Source organism: Pseudorasbora parva, chromosome 10 (genome assembly GCF_024679245.1).
Source record: "Pseudorasbora parva isolate DD20220531a chromosome 10, ASM2467924v1, whole genome shotgun sequence".
Taxonomy (NCBI): Eukaryota; Metazoa; Chordata; class Actinopteri; order Cypriniformes; family Gobionidae; genus Pseudorasbora; species Pseudorasbora parva.
In genome coordinates, this window is record NC_090181.1 from 28538930 (window position 1) to 28564763 (window position 25834).

Sequence of the window (25834 nt, forward strand, 5' to 3'; positions counted from 1 at the left end):
GTCTAGGCACATTAACATGAATAAGGCGCAACTGCCCGTGCAACACTAAATTTGTAGCCACATTTGCACAGTTACCTGATTTGCATAATTCCTTTGTGAATCTGGTGCTAAAACAGTGCAGACAGCATGTGCAAATGATGCTAGCAGTGGGTGCAGCTCCTTCTCAATCCGTAAAAAGCAAAAACAACATTTTCTTGAGGTCTGGATCTCTTAATTTGATTCTCCTCTTGGCCGAAATTAATTATTCCTCTGAAAACCCCTAGGGATTGCGCATCTATCAAATGTTTGTTTATTCAGACTCTTATTTTGCTAGTTTAATTTGCCCCTTACTGTCTCATTATGTAGAGTGATGCATGATTGCATAGCACATCCACAATGAATCTGAAATTAAAACAGACTTAAAATAGTCATCTCATTCATTAAGTAGGCCAATGAGGCTAGAGAAATTAAATCAAATACCAAATAAACAGGCATATGGCTAATCAAGACTTTGTGACCTAACAGAAACTTTTTTTTCCCAGTAGGAAACAAAAAAAACTCTGGAAAACTTAAGCTCTGAGGTTTTATAGCAGGGGTCTTCAATGTTTTTCAGGACTCGGACCCCGTGGGCAATAGGCAGATGGAGCATGGACCCCTGATACAAAATGTGTCAAAAAGAGCTACATATTAAGCTTATAACCTTTGCTATATTATATTAATAAAAACTAACCATATTTTGGTAGTTATATTAAAACGATAGATTAGAACTATGCACATTCATTGGCTGCATATTACTTTTCATTGTTAAAATTGAGATTTACAACAAACATACATGTTCCAATAAAAATCACAATTCATTCACAGTTGTAAATTAGTTTAATGGCTTTGCATACATTTTTAAATCATACATTTTAATTGTACTAGTCAGATGGACTATTAAACATTTACCCGAACTTTAGCTTCAAGTTTTAGGGCCCTATAAAATCTGTTTTATTTTTTCAAAAAATTCAATTTTTTCCGTTTTAATTTTTGCAAATTCCATTTTTTTCGTTTTAATTTTTGCAAATTCCGTTTTTTCCGTTTAAATTTTTGCAGATTCTGTTTTTTCCGTTTTAATTTTTGGGAATTCAGTTTTCTCTTTTAACCTTTACTGTTTTTTTAGTCAAAAAAGAGTGTGCTTTTAATGTTGATATAATAAAAAAACATAAAAAACATAAAACAAAAAAATAGGAATGACCTTAAATTTATTGAGGTAGCAAACATCACATTTACTTTTTAGGACAAAGACTGCATGATGCAACATAACACTGCACTTCAAGTACTTCAAATATTAATGGTTATGAGCTTTAAACTTTCTGGTAAAATACATTATATTAGTTTATATAAGTTAAAAATGAAAGTGCTCTTTCAAGTAAAAAAATTTAAAAAGAACTAAAACAAATTCATAAGAATCATCTTGATCAAGCATCATCTTTCATCAAGCTGAAAATTAACATGAAAAATAACACATTTCACCATGAAATCATGTAGTGAATTGTTCTGTGTGTTCTGTGTAACAATCACCATTATGATATCCAGAGCTTTGAAAAAAAATTAAAAAATACACAAAAACACAACACTGCCGGAAGGTTTTTTCCCCAAGTTCAAAGGCCCCTTTAAATGATTAAAACTAGATGCTTATCTTAACTTTAAGGTTACTTTTATCATGTAAAATACCCATATACAGGATGTTATATGCATATGTGTTTGGGACAGAGGAGAAAACGGTCGCATTTGCAGCAGATATGCTGCCTAATGTGCTTATCATAAATCAAAGCATGAGAATGAGATGGGTCGAGCAGACCACCGGAAAATCTGACAGAATGGACTATATTTGTATGTATTTGCAATCCACGAGCTGCGGTTCAGCTGGGCGCGACCAATGCTGCCTGAGCACAACGGGCGCGCGGCTCCCGCTCTCCATATGCAAAGCTTCTGCGCTGCCTGCGCGTGCAGTGTGAAACCGCCGTTAGCGTCGAGTTTCTTAACTTTTTTGCTTACGAAAGCAGAGCCGTGGAGACCAACTTCGCTATACATTCATTGTTTTGAAGGGGGAGCTGAAATGACGGGAGGGGTTGTGTCGCCGGTCTGCATTTTCCTCAGACATACGTTCTCCTCCCACACAAAACAGAATTTCATTACAAATATGTAAAATTGCGGAATAATCTGCGTTAACACTAGATTCCGCGCTAGTATGCAGATTCCGCGTTAATCTGCCAATTCCGCGTTTCCGTCCGTGATTCCGTGATCGCGGAAATTATAGGGCCCTAAAGTTACTGTGTGATGGACAGTTAATAATGAAATAATAGTGAATGAAACATCTGAAATTAGTGAGGGTTCTCAAGTAAGGCGCAGATGAAATGTGTAAGCAATGGCTCCACCATCCTTTACATTGCGTGTATCTATTTTGACATGCTATATTTTTGTCAATTGCAATTTCGAAAGTAAATCCAGCATTTAAATGTAGTTGTCACTTCTGAAATTTTGCAGCATTTAATTGGTCCTCTTAGTAACATGAAAAACAACATTTTCCTTCAATGGATTATATAGGCTACAGACTCGAAAGCATGCAAAGACTGCTCCTTTTACAGTCAGCAAAAAGCTGTGACTCATCTCAATTCGCAATCTCACAAAGTTCCAATAAATCAGTAACCCTGTCTAATAATAAATCTCTTACATCGTGCCTTTGTTTGTTAATGAGAGGATTTGCGACGGTGCAGAACTCAGCACTTGAACAGAAACTCTGGCGTTTTGAGCAGTGAGTGGATTCTGACTAAATTAAACACCCCTGATTGGCCATTGTATTCAACAGATCAACAAACATGCCTGTTATTGGCTACATTTCTCACCTCTGCAAAAAACACGTAAATAGATACATTTGCCAGTATGATATTATTATAGTATCAACTGAGGGTGCTCTTGTGAGCCAGGGCTTTCAACAGGCCGGGCTGTGCTAGTGCCCTCGGACCTGTAGCACGAAGCCCAAAACTATGCTACATTTGCTACACTCCTCATCGCTTCACTACAACCTGCCCGTAACAAGGCGTCTGAAACAACGTCACACAAAAATTCATAATTTCACCAACAAATGGGTTTTATCAGAAAACGAATCAGAAAAAAAAAATCACTGGAAACTAGCGAGATCACAAAACGAACATGATTAAAACAGCTGTTTGTTGACATTTTAAAACCCATGCATCAATATATTTTTATAATTACTATATATAATTGACCGGCTTTACAGTAATAAGTGATACATTGATGATAATTAATTAATTTGTGTCGAAATTGCGCATTAGTCACATAAGTGGTGTTTACTGTTATTTCACAAAAGAAAGGACATGCACTTATTCAGTCGTGTCTGTTTGTGTTTATTTGTAGTCACAGGACATAATGTTTACATCACATTTACAAAGAATGATCTTTTCTACAAATTTTCCACCAAAAATGTCCTGAGCAGCTTTAGCACTCTGTCCAGTGACAGCCCCAATACAGTTATATTTTTAGTCAGAGAAACAGAGGAAGCTCCCGAAAAACTGGAGTTGCTTTATTTTATGACATATCATTTGGAGCTAAATATGGATTTCAGACAGTACTGTATAAAGAAACGAGACGTACTGACAGACAAAATAAATACATGATTGTGATAGCCTGTATGATATGTCTGATTTAAGAATTAAAGGGGTAGGATTATATAAGTTTTACTTCTTCCTACTCCTTTTTCGTACATGAGATAGAAGCAGGTTTTTTTACAGGAAAGTTAGATACATTGCTGTGTTTTTTATTTTATTTTCTAATATCTATTTTTTTTCATCTTTACTTTTTCTTTTAAATGTCTGAACATAATTGTATTTTCATTCTCTCATGTTCAAAAATAATTAAATAATAATAATAATAATAATAAATTCTTCAAGCAGTCTTTAACATGTTTACTATGGTGATGGTTTGCGCAAATAGTGTTTTGCATCACTATTTCTGCCTTATACGATGATCAGAATCCACATTGGATCACAAACAGATGTTATTTCAGACACTTGCTGCTAAAATGATTTTAAAAGTCTTTAAAGCTACACTGTGTGATATTTCCCCCATCTAGCGGTGTAAAGGTATATCTCAATTCTGATTTCGTTTTAACTAATACGGTGGCTGATTTAGTCCAAGATTAACATGGCTTGCAGTTCGACCTCATCCATGAGTGCCATCAAGTGTTAAAACGCGAAAGGCGAAGCTTGAATTTACTGGTATGTCCCTCTTTGGCTAATGTACTTTCAATTTGGAGGGGCAACATGGCGACCAGCATACGAAGCCCTCACCCGTATGTATTTTCAATGGAATATTATAAACTTACGACCTGACTATAAAGTAATAAAAGTAATAAAGTAATAAAAATACTTTATTACTTGAAAGAAGTAAATATACATTAATGAGCACATATATTTTTGAAAGAACTGGGTGTTTTTAGCTCAGAATAAACTAAAAAAATTACACAGTGTACCTTTAATGCTGATGTTAGCTGGCATATGAAATTATCTGCTGCGCTGCCGTCTCCAGAGACTCAGGTAAACTCTGCCTTTGTTTGTAACCATTCCTTAAGCCAGAGCTGGCCTGCTTTAGACCAATGTATTCTGCAGGCCCTAAGTAAGACCCGACAGGCCTGATCAATCGCCGGAAGTAACAGTGGAAACCCAACTGGCCCTGGCAAGCACTAGCACACCTGCTTTTGGCCTGACAGTATACATGGCTATAGGCTCTTGGGGCTTTTGGCCTGTCACAGTAAACAACTGTGTTTGTAGCAACCACCAAGTTTACCTACACTGTAAAAAATTATTTAGAAAAAAAGTTACCTGGTTGCCTTAAAATTTTAAGTTAATACAATTAACATTTTTTGAGATTCGGCAACCTTTATTAAAATATTATTAAAAGATTTTGTAAGCATAGTGGGTAATTGTGTGTGTTTTATTTCTGATGATGCAGTGAAACATGCCAAAGTGCTTTTTTTCATGATTTATCAAATTTTTTATGTGGTTCAGATACAATAATATTTTGAGTTTCTATTTATTAAACAAATTTCCTTCATTGTATCAACTCAAAGTTTTAATTTCAATAAACTCACAATTTTAAGGCAACCAGGTTACTGACTTTTTTAAGTTAAACCAACAAAAACCAACCAAAAATTTGTACAGTGTAGCAATGCCCTAGTAATAATTCACAGCACCCCTAGCATCAAGGCACTTTTCAGATGCAACGCCATCCAGTAACCACCTAGATCACACTAGAAATTGTCTAACAACACCCTAGAATCCATTCACAACACCCGGTTGCAAGTTTTGCACATGCAACACCATCCAGCAACCCCCTAGATCACCCTAGAATCCACCTTGCAACTTTCTAGTAACAATGCACAACACCCTAACATCATGGTGGTAAGATTTGCACATGCAAGTACCATCCAGCAACCCTCAAGGTCATACTAGAAATGCCTAGCAACACCCTAGTAATTATGAAAACCCTAGCATCTTAATTGCAAGTTCTGCACAAAGTGCACATGCAAACAAAATCCAACAACTGCTGTACCTAGATTACCTTATTAACCATCTAGCAACACCCTAGTAACTATGAACAACAACAAAGATCACCCTAGAAATGCCCAAGCAGCCACCCACACAGGCCAGAACCACTTTACATATTGTTCAGAAAATGTAAAAAAAAAAATATATATTGTTTATGTTAGCATGCATTTGCAAAGTATATAATGAAGACGTTTCAACTTCCATGAAACATTCTTTGAGCAATAAAGGGGGACAGAAAGAGAAAAGAAACCTTTAATTCCAAAAAGCCCAGGGCTCAAACTTACACAGTTCAGCTAAATAAAGAAATAACAACTCAACTCTGTGGCTCTCAAAAAAGGAAATTCAATTTTGGATTTAAATAAAATTAGATTACACATTAAAAACAAGCATTAAAATGATATCTCAAGTTGGGTGAATAGCATGGATACTGTCATCACAGGAGATGAAAAACACCCCCAATCCAAGATTTTAAATTTAATTTAAATTCAATATTAAGTCACCATAATAATAAAAAGAGAACATGTGGATCAAGTCCCTCAAAGCTGACATATTTTGTTCATAGCAAACAAAAACAAACAAAAACATTCTTTATGGACACCCTGCAATAAAAGTCATAGAAATGTTGTCATTGTTATTACAGGAGTGAAGGGGTTAATTGAGTGACACGGCGGGGCAGAGGCAGCCCACTATACTGCCATTGCTGGATTAGCCATTCCCAGCTAGAATACTTTCTCACACACATACACAACACAAACACATCAGTTTCTCTGTTGCTACAGCAACAGCTTACTTTCCATGTCAACTGCAAATCTGTTTCTATGGAGACACATATACAGAAAAAAATTATTTGCTCCACAGCCAGGGACCAGATGGCAGTGAACTGTAAGAGTCACATGGAATGGCTTTACTGTTCTGACTAACTTGCAGACACATGCACACCATAAACACACACACACTAGTACACACACACACTAGTGCACACACAGCATACTCTGAAAATGATACACACACACAGGAATGCATTTAACAGCCTTTGACAAGAATCAATCAATACTCAATAAGCATCTAATGAGTCCCAATTCATAAGCTTCATCCTTTTATCAAACAATTATAAAATGTTCTCTTACAGGAATCAATTCAATCAACATTTACCCGTATTAAAACCGAGATAACAAGTCTCCGCCTAAATATTGACATGTTCATCACACTCCTGCAGCACAGATTTTCAAAGCCTCTTTTGAAAAACATAGTTAGCTGAAATACAAGCTAAAATCTTTTTAAACAGACAAAACCTATCTAATTATATAATTATACAATTTGGTTAAAAAAAAACTAAACAATTAACAATAATGTTCAATTCATTTACATTAGCAAATTAATTAGATATCATGAACACTGAAAAATAAATTACATAAAAATAAAATAAAATGAAAGATGTATTACCTAAAATTTAATTTAAAATCAAATAATTATTTAATCGGCACAAAGGGATTTCAAAGAGGGTGACAGCATCAAACTTAACATGTAACTTTACACTAAAAGTTAGTAATACGTTTTTAAAAACTTTAATATATATATTTTATATTTAATATATAAATACATAAACATACATGTATATACACCGATCCGACATAACATTATGACCACTGACAGATTAAGTGAATAACTCTTTATCACAGCCCCTGTTAGAGGGTGGGGTATATTGGTAGGAAGTGAACATTTTGTCCTCAAAGTTGATGTGTTAGAAGCAGGAAAAATGGGCAAACATAAGAATTTGAGCGAGTTTGACAAGGGCCAAATTGTATTGGCTAGATGAATGGGTCAAAACATTTTTTCAAAATTGCAGCTCTTGTGGGGTGTTACCGAACTGCAGTGGTCAGTATCTATCAATTCGGTCCAAGGAAGGAACAGTGGTGAACCGGCGACAGGGTCATGGGCGGCAAAGGCTCATTGATGCACATGGGGAGAGAGTTTGAGGTGTTGACTTGACCTCCAAACTCCCCAGACCGTTGAGCAAATCCGATGAGCATCTGTGGGTTGTGCTGAACAAAAATAGTCTGATCCATGGAGGCACCACCTTGCAACTTACAAGACTTAAAGGATCTGCTGCTAACATCTTGGTGGCAGATAGCACAGCACACCTTCAGGGATCTAGTGGAGTCCATGCCTGAACAGGCCAAGGCTGTTTTGGCAGCAAAAGGGGGACCAGGAAAAATATTAGGAAGTTGGTCATAATGTTATTCCTGATCGGTGTATAACGTGAGTATATATATATATATATATATATATATATATATATATATATATGAAACATAATAAAAATAATAGCTTATAAGTAAAAAAAAAATTATTTAAACAATAAAGGTTTAAAAACTGCTAAAAAAAAAAAAAAAAAGTATTTATTTCTTATCTTAAAACAAATCGAGAGGGAAAAATAATCAAATTGATTGTTAAATCATGTTATGAATTGGTTCATGGATGACCTGCACAAACGAATTCACTGCAAATGAACGAATTCCCAGAGATACAGAAAAAAAAAAAAAAAACTTTAGGTAGGTGCATTTACTTATTATTGCCACATCTTTGCTTCTAAAGCTATATGCAATACAATTTGATAAACTGCAGTGTAATACTACTACTACAAAAGAGTAAAGAATCAAAAGTGCAAAAATGAAATGAAAACTAGAGTAAAGCACTTCCACTTTGCAATTAAAGATTGATACAGAATGATCTTGGCATCCTTACCTGACTCCTGTCCTTATCCACCTTCTTAAAGCACTTATTGAGGGACAGATTGTGCCTGACTGAGTTCTTCCACCCCGTGGGGGCATTGGCAAAGTAAGGGAAGTGTTCCAGGATCCAGTTGTATATGTCTTTAACTGGCAATCTCTTGGAAGGGGCATCTTCTATGGCCATGAAGATGAGGCAGCTGAATGAATAAGGAGGTTTACAGTTCGGGTTCTGCTTGGCGTCGTAAGGGAGATCCGAGTGGGCCGGGGACGGCGGGGTGTCATCGTCCAGGTCCTGGACAGGGCTGACGCTTCTCAGCACGGGGTCACCGAAGCTGTTGAGCAGGTTTTTGCTCTCGTGGAGCCAGTTGAGGTTGGTGAGTTCCTCATCCTCCACGCTGCCCTTCTCCAGTTTGATGATCGGAAGAGCCAGGTCCATTTCCTCGGCCTCCTGTAGGGCGCGCGTGATGGAGCTCGCCTGATAGAACTGGCTCAGGCCGCTCGCGACGCTGACCCCGGAACTTTCCGGCTTCTTACTGGGAGGCATAACCGGACCCATTTAGACCAAGGCTCCTATGGAATACACCAAAGAGAACAAGATCACAATCACAGAACTTCAAAGGTGAAAATAAAGACTTTGAGAATAAAAAACTTTGAAGCAGACGTCACATAGACTTCACAATCCAAATACGCTCAGCAAATATATTGTGGAAGTTTACAGATGGACTGTCTTGAAGGTTGATTGATGCCTTGTCCACACTCATTTTTTGTCAAGGTTTTGGCCTTCCATCGACACTGAGACGGCATTTTATTAACAAAAACAAAGCTTTTTGAAAACGATCTCCAGAGGGGATACATTTGGAAACTTTTTGCATCGTAGTGTGGACTGTGAAAACGCAGGTATTTGAAAGCGATGACACGTCAAGTCATGTGACATATTGAACCGATAGATATCTATGTTTATACCGGTATTGTTATGTTCTGTTCACTTTCACACAGTTGCTAAAATATGTTACTTTGCACACTCTTTATATCACAGTCCTGCAAAGGTGACAGTTGCATTTTATAACGTATCATGAAGATATGTGCGACCTCAACGCATCAGTGAACGGTCAGATATTTTGATAAATAAAATGATCCTGCCAGAAGAATAGCATGAGAAATTCATGATGTATTTTCCGTCTGTATAATTTCAGGTTTATGCATGCGCAGTAAGGTGAATTTAGCTTTTTCCAACATTTCAGAGTAGATGAGAAACTTCTGGAAAATGTTTGAAATTGCTATTGTGGGCGAAGAGCATATTGAAACAAAAATGCCGTTTTCAAATGCTTCTGGATTAATGTAGACATAAGATCACTTGATGTTCAGTTCACTGTAGAATGCCCTTACATCCATTCAAAGGAACAAAACAATAAGAGCACGAAAAGAACGAGGCATTGAGAATCATCAACAGCAAGAATGCACGGCACGCCAGCCTGCTCTCAGAACAGCTATCGAGCAACTGAAGAAGCCTTGCTATAGTGTGAAATATTTCAAGTAAATGGAATATAATACTCAAGGTCATCTTCAACTGATCTGCTCTGTCTGTTTTGTGTTCTCTCATTTGGTCTTTTTATAGTTGTTGTACAAAGATAAAAATAAAGATATCAATACAAAATATAATGTGACAAATGTTATAGAATGATAAAATGTGACAGCAAAGACATGTAGCTATAATGTTACAAAAGATTTCTATTTCCAATAAAGGCTGTTTTTTTAACTTTCTATTTATCAAATAATGAATAACTAGCCTAGTAATCTAGACACACCCTAGCAGCAAAATACCGCAAAAATTAAATAAATTAAATAAAATTAGCAGCAAATCTAATCTGCCGCGAGTATCGTCTAGCAACTCTCAATACCTTCTGAGCTGTAAACCAAACTCTGGTCAGGCCAATCACATCGTGTATAGAGTCGGTGGGCGGGGCTTAACATAATGACGGCCGAGTTGCGTTTGGGGGCTACTAGTAAACACAGAGGCTGGCGAACCGCGGTCTTTCGAATCAGCTTTGACCGCGACTCTGGAAGACTTGGAGTTAAGCTTTTCTCTGAGAAAAGAACAAAGAACGGCACAGAAGTTATTCTTAAGAAGGGAAGATGTGTTCTGAGTTTTGCTGACCAGATACGGCAAAAGTTTAATCTGTCTACTAGCGCCTCTTCACCTTCATTGCTCTGGTTGGTGGTAGCGCTATCCTATCGCGTGCACGCCGTACAGAGTGAGTTTGAAGGACAACCGTTTATTCCGCCCCTCGGACTGAGCCCTGTCAATGGTGAGTTTCCAGACCAAACATCTTGATGTGGGTCTGGCTTGTCAGGCTAATGAATAATGGTTTCCACAACAACAATGAGCAGCATTTAGCTTTGCCATCACAGGAATAAATTACATTTAAAATATATTGCAATTGAAAACCCATAGATATTATAACTGGATCATACTTTAAATCATACTTTATATTAAACTGCTGACCCATGCCTTTATCCACTGACCTACAAAATCCAAGCACTGAGAGGCAATGTAGGAATGAAGCAAACAAATGAAATGTCAAAAGTACATTTGTGTTAAGAGAACTTGCTGAAAATTAATGATAATTTCAGTTTTACATCAACATACACTGGCCATTTATTGAAACATTAGATTAAAACATTTGATCAAATAAGTATGCATAACTTAATTCATATCCGTGAGCTACGTTTGTAACTTTCTATTTGACAGCTATAGTATCACTAACCTAAAAATGACTCACAATCTACCAATCAGCTCCAACCCTGATTAAACACACTACACACCTGTCTGTAATTATCAAGAGCTCCTGAAGATCTTAATTAGCTGGTTCGATTGCATTTCATCAAGGTTGGAACTGAACTTTGCAGGGAGGTAGGCTAGATCTCCAGGAACAGGACTGGGCACCCTTGATCTATTTCAATACACTATCCCATCAAGAACCGGGAGCGACAGCGGGGAAAGATACTAGGGCATGTCAATCACTGAATCAAATACTCAGAACATGACACCAGAAAAACAGACTGTGACCTTCCCCGCGATCTGTCACAAAGATCAATTTATGTGGCGCTGTCTCTTCTGTCTCACTCCCTCACTCAACAAACCGGGTCCATCTGCAAAAGCAATTACTAGAAAGTCACATCAAACATTTAAACATGATACTGCCAAACATAAATCTCTCTCTCTCTCTCTATATATATATATATATATATATATATATATTTAAAACAATCAAACATTGCTTTTCCTCTTCAAAGAGCAGATTATGTTTTTCTAAAACTACATAACCTCAGCTTTAAACTGCATGTCTTTCAGAATAGAGAAATACTTAAATATTATTCTCCGGCGCTGTGGGGAAGGCAGCATTTTGAAGTGGAACGAAATCGCCTCTTGTTCAAACTAGCCGTCGGCACATTGAAATGCAACACGGACACTAAAATCATTCATGAAAAATCAATGTACTGCATCTTTCCAATGAGGAGCGCTCATTTCACTCACCCTCCGACGGGGCGCTCCGGTCCCGTGAGCCGCTGCACAGGAAAATTATATTACAGCTGACAGTAAAGTAATTTAATTGCACTGTTGCCATGACAACACAGGGCTCTGTTTAGGCCTAATTTGCTGGCAACTGCCAATAGTGTCCCGAGAGACCCGAAACATCATTCTTGACCATTATTTCCCACATCAAAGAAAGTTTTTGCAAAATACTTTCGGGTATCATTCGATAAGGAAGTGTAACGACGTGAATTCTCTTTTCGCTTCCATCCTGATTTATTTTTGAACACAATTCCATCACATTTGCTGTCTTTTAAACAGTTTCACAGTCTTTTGCTCAAAAAGAGACAAGCAATGGGGGAGATTATCTTTGAGGGTGACTTTGAAGCTCTTGCACTTGCCACGTGACATTTGAACATGAATTGACACATTTATAACACTTTGCTCTCAGACTCCAGAATACAATGATTTTGACATTAGCCTCAAAATGAAAACTTTAACTCTGGCGTTTAAGCAGTGTTCACACTTGTAATTCGGTTTTCTTGGTTCTTTTAGTACTTGTCAAACATCCAAAACAATGCTGTGCTGGGATAAATGCGCTTGCTGTGTGTGTGTACATACTGGTGCATGTTGGAAAGATTGTATTTATGTGTTGAATCAGAGGCATGGGAAGTGCTGGTTGAACACAACATTTAAAAACAGTGTGTGTGTGTGTGTGTGTGTGTGTGTGTGTGTATATATATATATAATTATACGCAGTGTGACGTCATATTGTGTAAATTCGCCCACTCCTGAGTGCAAGTCCACCTTCGGTGTTGTGTAAGGTAGGCAGGTTTGTTGTGCTCATTTTTATTTCCTGTGGCTGTGCAGGCTCTTTTATTGTATATGACAGTGTAAACAGCTCAATAACTCTTTTATTTAAAGAGGGTAAAATGCTGTTTCATGCATACTGAGCTTTTTACACTGTTAAAGACTTGGATTCCCATCCTAAACATGGACAAAGTTTCAACAAAACAAAAAAATGTGGATGTTTGATCCGTTTTCACATAAGTTTCAGAAAGTGTTTTTCGAGTATGGGTCTATCTGACGCCCAATATGGCAGAATGTCCTTGTATGGGGCACGCGAGCGACTAGAGCAAGAGAGCAAACGCTTTAGGCAAGCCGTCAGCTGTGCTGCAGTCACAGGACTTCACAAAATCAACAATGTCACTAAAGAAGTGTGTTTTTGGTTGTCAGGGCAAGACAACCCTGTACAGCTTCCCAAAGAACCAGTATTAATAGGACAGTGGATGACGTTTGTTTTTCTGGAGCAGCAACGGAGTTGTGCAAGGTTTGTTCCCTGCATTTCGGCGACAATGGTTTTTAAACAAGGTACAGTTCAACTCCGGATTTGTAGCTCACCTAATGCTGAAAAAATGGAGTGGTTCACGCGATTAAGGTTCATGGTCGTATGTTGGAAGCAGGCGGTGAGTAAAACTGCTTCAAATGTCTTTGTGTTGTTAGCTATCAACTCTTTCATTGAAATGTGCTACTATTCCATTGTTTTTATGTAAAGACACACACTAGTCTGAGGTGTAAAACCGGCAGCTCGCTACAGCTAACAATAAATCACATACAATGGTCCATAAACCAAATTATGTCATCATAAACCATGAGTAAACGTGTTGAAAACATGTTGAAAACAACACAAATGTTGAAAACTCATGAGCATGACAAGCCACTATATAAGTTACATTACATACAATTGAGACATCCGGCTGTAGTCGTCGTTGCTGCTTCTCCTGTTCAATTTCAGCCTCTAGATCTGATTCTGGATCAAGTATGGCTAAATCTGATTGATCTCAATGGTTTATTTAGGATAAAAACAATTTCTCCATGATTAAGGATGTCAGCTTTAACGCTCTCATTGAAATAGCTACGCACGCTTGTCATTCTTTAGCTCCGCCCACACGATATGGAAAGACTCGGCACAGCCTATCTTTCTTTCATAAATATAATAAGGAGATATTCGGAGATATGAAAGATGCAGTACTACTCTTGATATATTGTTTCTTATTCAAATGTGGTGAACCAAACACGCCTGATCTGTATGAGTTGGGGGCGTGTCACGGAGCCTTGGAGGGCAAAATCGCCATAGAACTGCAGCACAAGCCTGTCAAATTTCTATCTATTTCTATTTTTTTCTTAAAACAAAAATATGTAAACAAGATGCACGTTCTGGTGTACTTATGATACATATACAGCACCTGCTGCAGTATTTCAATCACTAAAAACAGTGGGATGCTTTTAAAATGCTTGACGGGAAAAACATAGGCTGAGTTGCAACAATGAGGATTAAATTAAACAAAGTTTAACGCTAATCTAGGATTTGTTGATATGGGTTTTATTTTAAATCGAGTTGTTGCACCATTTAATTTTAAACAGATTAATTACACAGTAAAACCGTTATAGAGCCAATCAAGAAGCACAGGCGAAGGGTGCACCGATAGAATCCTTATTAGTGCAACCCACCCTTAAAGTGCCTTAGTGTCGTATAACAGTGATATTAAAAAATCTAATTCAGTTTACACCTTTTTGATGATGCATACTGTCTATGTACAGGCGAGTAAATGAGCCAAGAATTTGAGTGCAACTCGTTTTTCTTCCTAATGGGTTTCGAACATATAGAACATATAGTTTCTTATATAGCACTAATATTGTGTTAATCTGCTTTCCTGTATAAAGTAAGCATCATAATAAAGGTGTATACTGAATTTGATATTTTAATATCCATGTCTTACTGCATTAATACTGACTACAAACCCGGTAAAAATGACTGCCGCAATGGAGGAAAGCCTGATTTTGCCCTCCTGGTGGGCGTTCCAAAAAGTGTGTGACGACTGATGACACATGAAAATAATAAATAGGTATTTAGCATATATATATATATATATATATATATATATATATATATATATATATATATATATATATATATATATATATATATATATATATATATATATTAGGGCCGGGACTCGATTAAAAAAATTTATCTAATTAATTAGAGGCTTTGTAATTAATTTATCGAAATTAATCGCATTTTAATTGCATATAAATATTTGACCTGAGAACAATGAGAAGTAATTTTTCACATGTATTTTTAGTATACCATTGAATAATGACTGAATACATAAGCTTAATCAACAAAATATTGTTTATTTATTTCAGTCCAGCAGACCAGCGCACTGTTTGCCATTAAAGGGGGGGTGAAACACTCAGTTTCAGTCAGTGTCATGTCAATCTTGAGTACCTATAGAGTAGCATTGCATCCTGCATATCTCCGAAAAGTCTTTATTTTTTTTATAATTATATAAGAAAGATGCGCTGTTCCGAGTCTTTCCGAAAAAAGCCGAGCGGGTGGGGGCGTGTCATGTGAGCGGAGCTAAATAATGACGTGTGCAGCAGCGCGCTGCAGTGAGGAAAGTGAGTCGCTCTGCGAGGAAAGTGATTCGCTCTGTGAGGAAAGTGATTCGCTCAGTGAGGAAAGTGATTCGCCCGCCGCGTGAGGAAAGTGATTCGCTCTGTGAGGAAAGTGATTCGCTCAGTGAGGAAAGTGATTCGCCCGCCGCGTGAGGAAAGTGAGTCGCTCTGTGAGGAAAGTGATTCGCTCTGTGAGGAAAGTGATTCGCTCAGTGAGGAAAGTGATTCGCCCGCCGCGTGAGGAAAGTGAGTCGCTCTGTGAGGAAAGTGATTCGCTCAGTGAGGAAAGTGATTCGCCTGCCGCGTGAGGAAAGTGAGTCGCTCTGTGAGGAAAGTGATTCGCCCGTCGCGTGAGGAAAGTGAGTCGCTCTGTGAGGAAAGTGATTCGCTCAGTAAGGAAAGTGATTCGCCCGCCGCGTGAGGAAAGTGAATCGCTCTGTGAGGAAAGTGATTCGCCTGCCGCGTGAGGAAAGTGAGTCGCTCTGTGAGGAAAGTGATTCGCCCGTCGCGTGAGGAAAGTGCTAATACAGATCGACCGCCGGCCTATCAGTGGGTAAGTCAGTAGCTACTGGTTATATCACCTGTTTAGCATCCTACAAGCCAACGCTTCGATGGGGGTAGCCTGTTGCTTTCGCTCTCTCCCTCGCTCTCTCTCACGCGCTTCCGGTAGAATTGTCCGTAAGGCCCATACAAGGAAATTCCGCCCCCACTAACGTCAATGGGGACGCATGATCTCAAAAAACTTGCCGAAACTTATGACTAACCGGAAGTAGTATTTTTGACAAAGAAATACTCCCATCAAACGTCCACCTTAACTTTTGAAACTTTGTCTATGTTTAGTATGGGATTCCAAGTCTTTAACAGTGTAAAAAGATCAGTATGCATGAAACAGCATTTCACCCCCCCTTTAAGTTTAGCAAAAGCATATTTGTGATATTTGAGGCTCGATGTGCTGCGGTGATACGCAAATTCCTTGTTGTATAGCTTGCTCACAACCATGCTCTTCACGACGCTTCCATTCTTTCGTTTTTTAAAACAAAATTTCCCATCCACGGGGCCAAGCAAAGCAGTCTCATCAGCTTCTTCGTTCCATAGCTTCGTTCATGTTTACATGGTTTGTTGTTGTCGTGATTCCGGAGCGCTAGTTGGTGTTCCAGTATAATTGGTCCGTCGAAACTCATTCATTGAAAAACGTTCCGCGGTGCAAAAATAAGTGTGGTAAAAAAATGTTGTTTTTTTTGCGTAATTAATTAACGCGTTAAAGTCACGTAATTAATTAACCTTAATTAACGCGTTAAATTCCCGGCCCTAATATATTATATATATATATATATATATATATATATATATATATATATATATATATATATATATACACACACACACACACGCACATACATATTTGTATTAAATAAACTGTCTGCAAAAATTTAATATATAATATAACACAAAGTTCAAAGTGGTTTCCTAAATTAATTAAAAAGCGAAACACACCTGATAAAAAAAATTGTTCTTCATTTTCTAGATTTAGAGTTAAAAAATATTGCTGTTTTTTTTTTTTTTTTGCGTGTAGTTAATTAAGAGAAGGTGCACCGCCATCTTGCACCAACAAATGTGACTTGAATGGACCTGACGTCGTAAACACAACTTCCCAGCTCGTAAATACGAACTTCCCAGGAGATCTTGAATGCAGAATCAAATGGTATATCATGGAGCTGACAACTTGTTAAGAGCTAATAAAATGTGTAAAGGAGTCAAAACAGCAACAGGAATCCCTCCGTCAAACACACAAATGAAGATCCGCTGTGAGGAGACGCAGTTCTGATGTCTGTGCCACCGAAACGTGATATGGTATGCGTGAGCATTCTGTCCTTTTTAAGATCGCATCTTGTGACATCACATCTTGTTTTTGGTTTGTTTGCATGTCTTTGGTCCGTGTTGCGTTCATATTTAAGTCGAAACCACACCAGTTTGTTTGAAAGCGGACTGAGACTGACCTTTTCAGCGGTCTCTGACTTCGTTTAGTGCGGATGGCGGCGTTCAGACTTAATCGAATGAACCCACGCCAGAGTTTGTTTTAACTGAACTAAACCTGCCAAGTGTGAACACACCCTAAGGTCATCTGAACCAAAATGGAACAATGATTGGGCAAAAAAAAAAAAAAGGAAAAGCATGTATACCGATCCCACATTATTGTGAATGATGCACTGTATCTGATGTCCAGGCTCAGGTTTGTTTATCAGAGATTGTGTTTCTCTGGCAAATAGCTATAATTGTGCTCCAGTCGTGCGTCCAGATGACAGAAAACCAGATCACAGAGGGTGGGTTAAAGCTACAGATAATTAGGCATGATGCTCTGATCAGAGCCCAAATACCATCTGCCTGTCTAAATCAACATTAGTTTGGCTGCCTCATCATAAATCAGTGATTAAATGCATGCATACATGTAGTTTGTGTTTAATACAGTCCTATACTGTACATCTGCATATGCAAGCGACTGGCCATTGGCGCCTGAATAAATTAATGTCCGCTTGTGTCTGCCATGTGTTAAAATGCATAACGATATTCTATGAACAGCTATATTCATTTGCATGCCAGTATGACTGACATAACAAAGACAACACGATGACAAAGAACAGGACTTTGTTCCCTCATCACCCATCTTAACATCTGACTATTAACCGCATGCACGAGTGCCAAGAGAGATCCTCTATTCAACATGCAGACGCGGACCGTCCTGATGTTACAAGCCAAGCGACTGCCAAACTGTCATTGTTTTGCTCGCTTGATTGGGAGAGCTGCGTTAAAACAAGCACAAAACTCATTTAAAGTGGGTGAAGAACAAGTAATGAGTCTATTCATGCTGGTAATAAATCGCTCACTGAGTCACTCAGCCACAAAAACAAGAAAAAGTAAACTTTATGTAAAACATGACTTCTAACATGTCACATTCTCAACAAATGATTAAAATGAGACTAAACTAGACCTTTACAACGTCGGAAGAAAATGTAAATGTGCAAAATTTTCATTATGCTTGGGTGGTAGCCAGGGTGTTTTTCAGCCCGTCGCTATGCAGTTGTTACACTGTAAAACAAATTATTTAAAAAATAAGTTACCTGGTTGCCTTAAAATTTTGAGTTCATTGAAATAAAAAATGTGAGTTACTACAACGAACATTTAAAAAAAATCGACAACCTTTATTCAAATATTATTAAAAGATTTTGTAAGCATATTTGGAAATTGTGTTTTATTTGTGATGACGCAGCCAAATTGTGCTTTTTCATGATTCATTACATTGTTTATGTGGATCAGATACAATAATATTTTGAGTTTCTATTTATTAAACTGATTTCCTTCATTGTATCAACTCAAATTTTGAATTTCAATAAACTCAAAATTTTAACGCAACCAGGTTACTTACTTTTTTAAGTTAAACCAACAAAGAAAAAATGTACTGTGTAGGTGATTGCGTACTGGACCAAGCTAAAAAAAAAAAAAAAAAAATCTTTCTTCATGCAAACCTGGTGATGAACTAGCTGTCAGCACGCTTTAAACGAGTGAGGTTTCCTAGAAGAATTTGTTTTGTTGCTGGAGGGTAAAAGTATAAGAGGGAAAAAGACTACATTGTAAGTAATCAGATTTAAGAATACTTCAGCTTTACATCAAAACAACTGTCATCCATACCCCCACAAGACCCTTGTTTCCTGACGCACATCACACTTAATATCCATCTGACATATAAATGTGCCTGTGAGAAAGTAAAAATAAACTCTGTACCTGCTCCGAGATTTCATTCATAAGCTTGCCACAGGCTTCTCTCAGCTCTTGTGACAAACACTTTCCTTCCCTCTAGACAGAAAGACATTTAAGTGTAATCTCACACCACCGTTCCCATAATTCCGAGGCACTCCGAAGTACGTAATATCTCACAATAAACACTCCGCGGCCCACGTCAAAGTCCCGGCAAGCCTTGACTCATCTGCTCAGAGTGTTTACCTGTGAGAATTCTCTGAAAGGGTGTGACCTGTGGGAGCCCCTCCTCTTGTGGACTTGCATGTCATGCTCCACTAACCTGACTGGCAAAGCCACGCCCCCCCCGTGGATCTGATTGGATACAGGCCTGTGAGCTCCTATGAGCTGCGGAGACATGTTTCAATGAAAACAGCCACACGGCACATCATTTACATGCGAAAAACAAACAGAAGAAGACTTAGCTGGAGGACTCCAGGCATTTTCCTAAAGAAGGTAATCCATATGTTCTGCGCTTTTGAAAAGAAATCCAGACTTTATGGCTTTCAGTCTCGGCTCCAACAAAAAGTCATGTGCTGTCAGTACTCAAGGAATGAGGGAGAGGTGAAAGGTCACGGTCTCTCTGCCGCCAAGAGAGAGTAAATAGCTGCTCTCAGCCTGTTTTTAAAGCAGGTCTCTTATCACTCCACAACAGAGAAGTGGCAGGTAGAGATTTCATACGGCTCAAAGCAGAAAACCATGTCCAACTCAAAGCCTTGACTAAGCAGACACAAAACAACCACTCGGCATTCAAATAGCCCCAATTACACAAGGAATAATCAAAGGGCTTTAATCTTGGCATGAAAAAAACATCACAAAAGTTGCAGTGAGTCTTTTTATCCCATTTGAAACTACAGCTTTTAATTACAGCTGGTCTGTGCAGCGCTTTGCTCACAGTATTGTTGTGCCCAGAGCCAAGTATTGAGCAAGAGTTTCCACAGCTTAACACGGTTATCATGGGTTAGTACTTGCAGAAATGATTTACAACCACACTTTTGATTAATCTACCAAGTGCATTTAATCAAAGCCAAAGACTCTTGTGCACGGAGGGTCTGTAAACAATTTCACTATAAAAATGCTGGTTCACTGACTCAGAGTTGTCTGAGAGCATAACTCTTTCTCTCTCAAAACCAGGAATGTTCCAGGTTTAATACAGGTTTGGGTTTGTTCGACATCGTCTCCTCTCTCATCCACCCCAGAGAAAAGCCTCATTTTACACTCTCAGAAAAAAAAGGTACAGTGCTGTCACTGGGGCGGTACCCTAAGGTACAAAAGTGAAAAGGTACATCTTTGTACCTTACTCATCCCTAAATGGTACATATTAGTACTTTAAGAGTGCATATTATTAATACCTTAAAAGTACATTTTAGTACCTTTTTGGTTTTGTACCTTAGGGTACCGCCCCAGTGACAGCAATGTATCTTTTTTCTGACAGTGTACCCTCTGTGAAAGAGGTGAGAGCAGACCATATCTTAAACTGTATATGAACACATCTGGTATATTAATGAAGATCTGACTGAATAGAGTCTCCTTTATAATGTTGTGTTAGCAATCCATAGCCTGCCAAGCAACACTTCAAGCCTTAAACACATGAATGTTTCACCAGTCATTATTACATATTCGGGTCTTTAGAGACCCGGCTCTATATCTAACACGGGTGGATCTCTACCTGTTGTAATAATATAAAACTCTCCTGATATTAGAGTAACAATTACAGAAGAATCAAATATATATTATGGTGATTTTTGGAGCTTGGAAGGGTTCGGTTTGAGCAGATGTTTTATACCATCATCACTGTCCTCATCAGCGCTCATCTCCCAGTACACTCAGCATCTGGCTCATAATCTCAAACATATTATTAAAAAAAGTCATGTTCACCATCTTCAAAATCAATGTTTTGATCTCTGACAGCTTCTTCACCAGATCCACCATCAAGTGACAGTGACAGTAATATTTGATTGCGTTCAGCACTTAGTTACGGAGTAAATCGCTCCGCCATTTCAAGTTAATTCCTATTATTTTGTTTTCTGCATGCAGTAACTGAGTTAAAGATCATGTTACCATTGTGTATCAAACACTGTCACTTTGTAGAATAAAGGTGGATTGCACTTAGTGTGTCATCAAAGATTCAATTATTGTTGTGCAGAAAAAATATACTTCATTAGTACTTCACTATACTTATTAGCGTATAAAAAAAACAAAGCTGAAAGAGACAACTAGTTAGTATAGCCATTTCAAGTGTCTAAAATATTGTATTTTAAAGTTATGAATAAGTTATTTATATATTCAAAAACTATGCATAGAAATAAAAAGTTTATTAAATACTTTTATATCATTATGTATTTTATATAACATTTTATTTTATATATAAAAAATGTACACATAAAAATTAAATATTTTTAATGACACCAAATGAGAAGACAGTAAACAGCAAATGCAGATACAAAAATACAATAGCAAATGGTTTTGTGAAGATTATAAAAGGAAAACAATATGCAATGTGTTGTTTTATATACAAATAAATATTTTAAAATATTATATTTTATAAAAATTTATTTTAAATATAATAAAATGAAATAATTATATTATATTACTTAATAAAGTAATTTATTTAATATTTATTATAATAATTAAACAAGTCATTTACAATTTAATCACAGCATAAATGTTTTGAATATTTAGTTTTTTAAATCTCAAAAGGGTAACAGCATTAAACTGAAGTTTGGATTTAAACAAAAGATTCAACTATTTAAAAATAAAAAAGAATATTAAAAAAGATTATTTTCTAATTTATACAACAGAGTTGAAAATATGAATCTAAAGATTAACTAAACCGCTATAAATAGAAGACTTAAAATACGCAGAGACTCAAATTGGTGAACCTTTTTTTTTTATCAGTTCATTTACATGAACTCTCCAAATGAACTCATTCACTAGACTAAATCAGATTTTCCAGTGCTACATATAAGAGCATGTCTGATTATTGCCTCGGCAGTAAAACCACATGCAAATTACAGTGTGACATTGAAAACAGCAATGAAGCTTTGTGGTTGCGCTACACTGCTACTAGTTGGAAAACGTCTCTTAGAAAGGCTGCAGTATTTTGGAAACAACTGAGCTACTGTCATGCTACTGTTAAATCTAGTCAATTCAGTAGCATTGCTAAATTTAGTCTCCAACGCTGCTGCCTTCCCCTCCTAAGCCTTCCAGTTTGACAAAATTCTGTCAAAAAGAAGTATCCTTACAGCAAATTCTATCATTTTAGTAGTATATAAATTATCCCGTTCTAATTTAAGGCCACAAAGCTGGATTTAAGATATGATATTCTAACATTTTTTTTAATCTCACTGCGGCCAATAAGCAGATTACCGTGAATGTTCTACCTAGTAGCTGAGAGCTCATTAAAGCAGAAACAAAGACTTGATAGTGTCAGAGGCTGCATATATTTTCCCCACAGAGGTCATTAGGGTAGATTAGCACTGTTCTGTTGAGATAGAAACTCCAATTCCTGCTCGTTTCAGCTCTGGCTGGGTTGCTGCCCATGAGGAGAGGTTCAGTCAGGCTGCCGCGGCAACTGTGTCACCACGGTTAGTCCGAGACACACGGGCGTCCGTTACCCTGGTAACGCGAGGATGGCTAGGACAGAGTGACAAGCTGTGTTAATTCTTTCACCCGTGAACCCCAGAGGATCACCACCATTTCTCTTCATTTCCATCAGAAGCTGAGACCCCATTAAAACGGCCCGATTTCCACCACATCTCAGCTTATTACCACCACAGTTTCAATTCTTTTTTCCCCTGGATTTCCTTATTGGATACATCGGAGGCAAAGAAAGGTACAAATTGAACAAGAGCTTTGAGTAAATGCTGTAATGGATCACCATAAAAGTACATGCTGTGTTCAGCTGTGGATTTATATCCATAATGTAATCACGCATAATGGATCTCAATCACATCTACCAACCCCCTCATGAAGCAATGCAGCCTCCACCACTAGCATTCTGACAGCAGACTTTGGATCTCAGGTCAGCCGTGCTATGAACAACAACAGCACTGGACTTTTCTTTGTGCTTGTGTTAGGATCTAATGGTATACTGGATGGCAAATAAGCTGCAGAAGTTTTGAATAATTTATTCATATTTATAAACATATATTTATAAACGTGTATATGTATATTTATGTTAATACATATACAATTTATAGAAATGTACACATGTATACACTAAAATAATATATACTATATATTTGTCTGTGTCATTGGATTCAAATTCATATTTAATTTTAAATTTTGTTTTATTATATTTTATAAAATGCATTATAAAATATTTTATTATATATATATTCTGTATATATAATATATATATATATATATATATATATATATATATATATATATATATATACACAAATAGTAAGTATATACACATTAAATTTTACAATTTACATTATATATCAAAATGTAATGCTTATTATTAAATTGTTTTTGAATTCAAATTCATATTTAACTAAAAATGTTGTTTTATTTTAATTAAATTAATTTATTAATAAATTAATAAAAAATTTATTTATTTTATTTTAAAATCCAGTGGCGTAACTTTGTTTTAGAGGAGTGCGCGTGTGTGTGTGTGTGTGTGGGGGGGGGGGGGGCAATAACAATTGTAGAAAAAATAACATTACAATGTCCTGAAGCCAATTCCAATAGTACATTGGGTTTAATTTATTTGCTCGATAACCACGACAGAAGTCATGCTTATCGTGCACGCTTCATCCTTACACCTACTATAATACAATATATTGTTAGTTCTGACATTCTTCATATCAGTAAATAAACACATAGATTTGCCTTGCTTGTGTGCCTTACTTGTATGGTGGTACAACTTTTGTTAAGCGTGTCAGAGATTCTGGGTTCGAATCCACCCTCTTTTTTTGGTTCTCATTTAAACCAAAGATGTTCATCAGTGATTGTATGTCAAGACACTCGTTTGTGTGCATTTTGTCTTTTGAACTAATGGAGAGTCTTCGTAACAGCGTTGGGCGATAGATTAAAGCGTTCATCTAGGTGAAGTGCACGACTGTCAAGAGAGCACAGTTGCCTTCCGCCACTGATAACAGTGACACCGCTCAGCACGATTTCAAAGACGACACATTCCAGAGCCTGATCAACTCGTATTTAAAAAACGAACAAAATTAATGCTCTGCTAGTCAGGTTTCATTTATATCAGGTACATCCGTGCCGCACCCGTCCCACCCGCAAATTACACCGATGTGGAAATCCCAACTGGTAATGAATCAAATGTAACACACAATGGTTATGATTTCAGTTTCTACTTTGAATTAAACCAGGGACCTTTGTGACAGCAGTTGCGATCCTCAACCATTAGAGCAACCACCACCCAGGACAGGCCTGTGTGGGGCTGGAGGGGACATACGGTGATAAAATCAGAATGGCTCCAGCTCCCATCCCGGCAGAGATGAACCGCATTCGACGATAGCAAATCTGACAGAGCTGCTGTGTTGATGCATATGACCCGCTACAACGCAGAGCCCGGTTTTATCACGCCGCAAATCAAATGGACCCGGCTACCATGGAGCGCTCTAACCGTGTGGACACACATAGACACACACCTTGACATTCAAATTCCCTCAGAATTCTCCTCCCATAGGTGTATATCTTCTCCATGGCGCTCGCCAGAAGGTGAGATTGCGCAGCAGTCGAGCTGGGCTGAGGTTTAACATTTCACAGAAGGTCAGTGAGCATAGTGTGATTTGAAATCCAGCAGCTTTATCTCTATTGTAGAAACCGGCCATCTCCCCATGAATGCCACTGCCCTGCTGGGGCTCAGCTAATACAGCAAAGCATCCAGGCATGAGAGTACAGGCTAATCTAATCCCAATGACAGAGGTGTGAGCAGAGAAAAATGTCCGCACAACTCTCAAACACATGTACGGGCATATCTCTACAGGAAATGCAGGAGGAGGATGGGTAACTGTATCCTAGTCACCACACTCAACCTGGGGCAGCAGCATGATGGAGTAAGTCCCTGTTGTTGCGAGCATCAGCTCAGGGCCTACAGAGAGCACCCGGGAGACAGGAAATTGAATTTGTCAGTGTAGCAGTGACAAGGGAAACCCAGTTAGCAGCTGAGTCCAAGGATGCAGAGCCTCAAGGGGAGTGTGCACTTAATGAAAATTAAGACACTGCTCACCCAAACCACTCAATTCAGCTGATCATTGGGCCGCAATTGGATACAAAGTTTATAAAATATAATAATAAAAGTTCCAGTTAGAAACAAAAACGGCTTCAATTGTCTGATCAGGTCACTACACTATGATTAAGAACTTGCTATTCTCTGTTTATTTTTTAAAGAACTGAATCTATCCACTGGTGATACTGTATATGAATAGCCTAGAAATCTAGACGCACCCTAGCGGCAGCAAATATAATCTTCCCGCGAGTGTCGTCTAGCAACTCTCAATAACCTTCTGAGCTGTAATCGCCAAAGTCTTGCCAGGCCAATCACATCGAGTATAGAGTCGGTGGGCGGGGCCATAATGACGACAGCCGAGTTGCGTTTGCGTGCTTCTAGTAAACACAGAAACTGGTGAACGGCGGTCTTTCGATTCGAATCAGCTTTGACCTTGACTCTGGAAGACTTGGAGTTAAGCTTTTCTCTGAGAAAAGAAAAAAGAACGGCACTGAAGTCATTCTTAAAAAGGAAAGATGTGTTCGGA

General features: G+C 37.8%; 1 protein-coding gene across 5 annotated transcripts in view; it reads right to left on the bottom strand.

Moving 5' to 3' along the window:
• Positions 1–25834, bottom strand: part of foxn3 (forkhead box N3) — a 133024-nt gene that overhangs the window by 79500 nt on the left and 27690 nt on the right. For 4 of the 5 annotated variants that reach the window (XM_067455744.1, XM_067455746.1, XM_067455745.1 and 1 more), the window contains one exon: positions 8334–8890. In XM_067455744.1, coding sequence (XP_067311845.1) covers positions 8334–8876 — 543 coding nt within the window. In that variant the 5' untranslated portion in view covers positions 8877–8890. Of the gene's footprint in view, positions 1–8333; positions 8891–19091; positions 19211–25834 lie in introns of those variants that run through there. The other variant, XM_067455747.1, reaches the window with a different exon arrangement.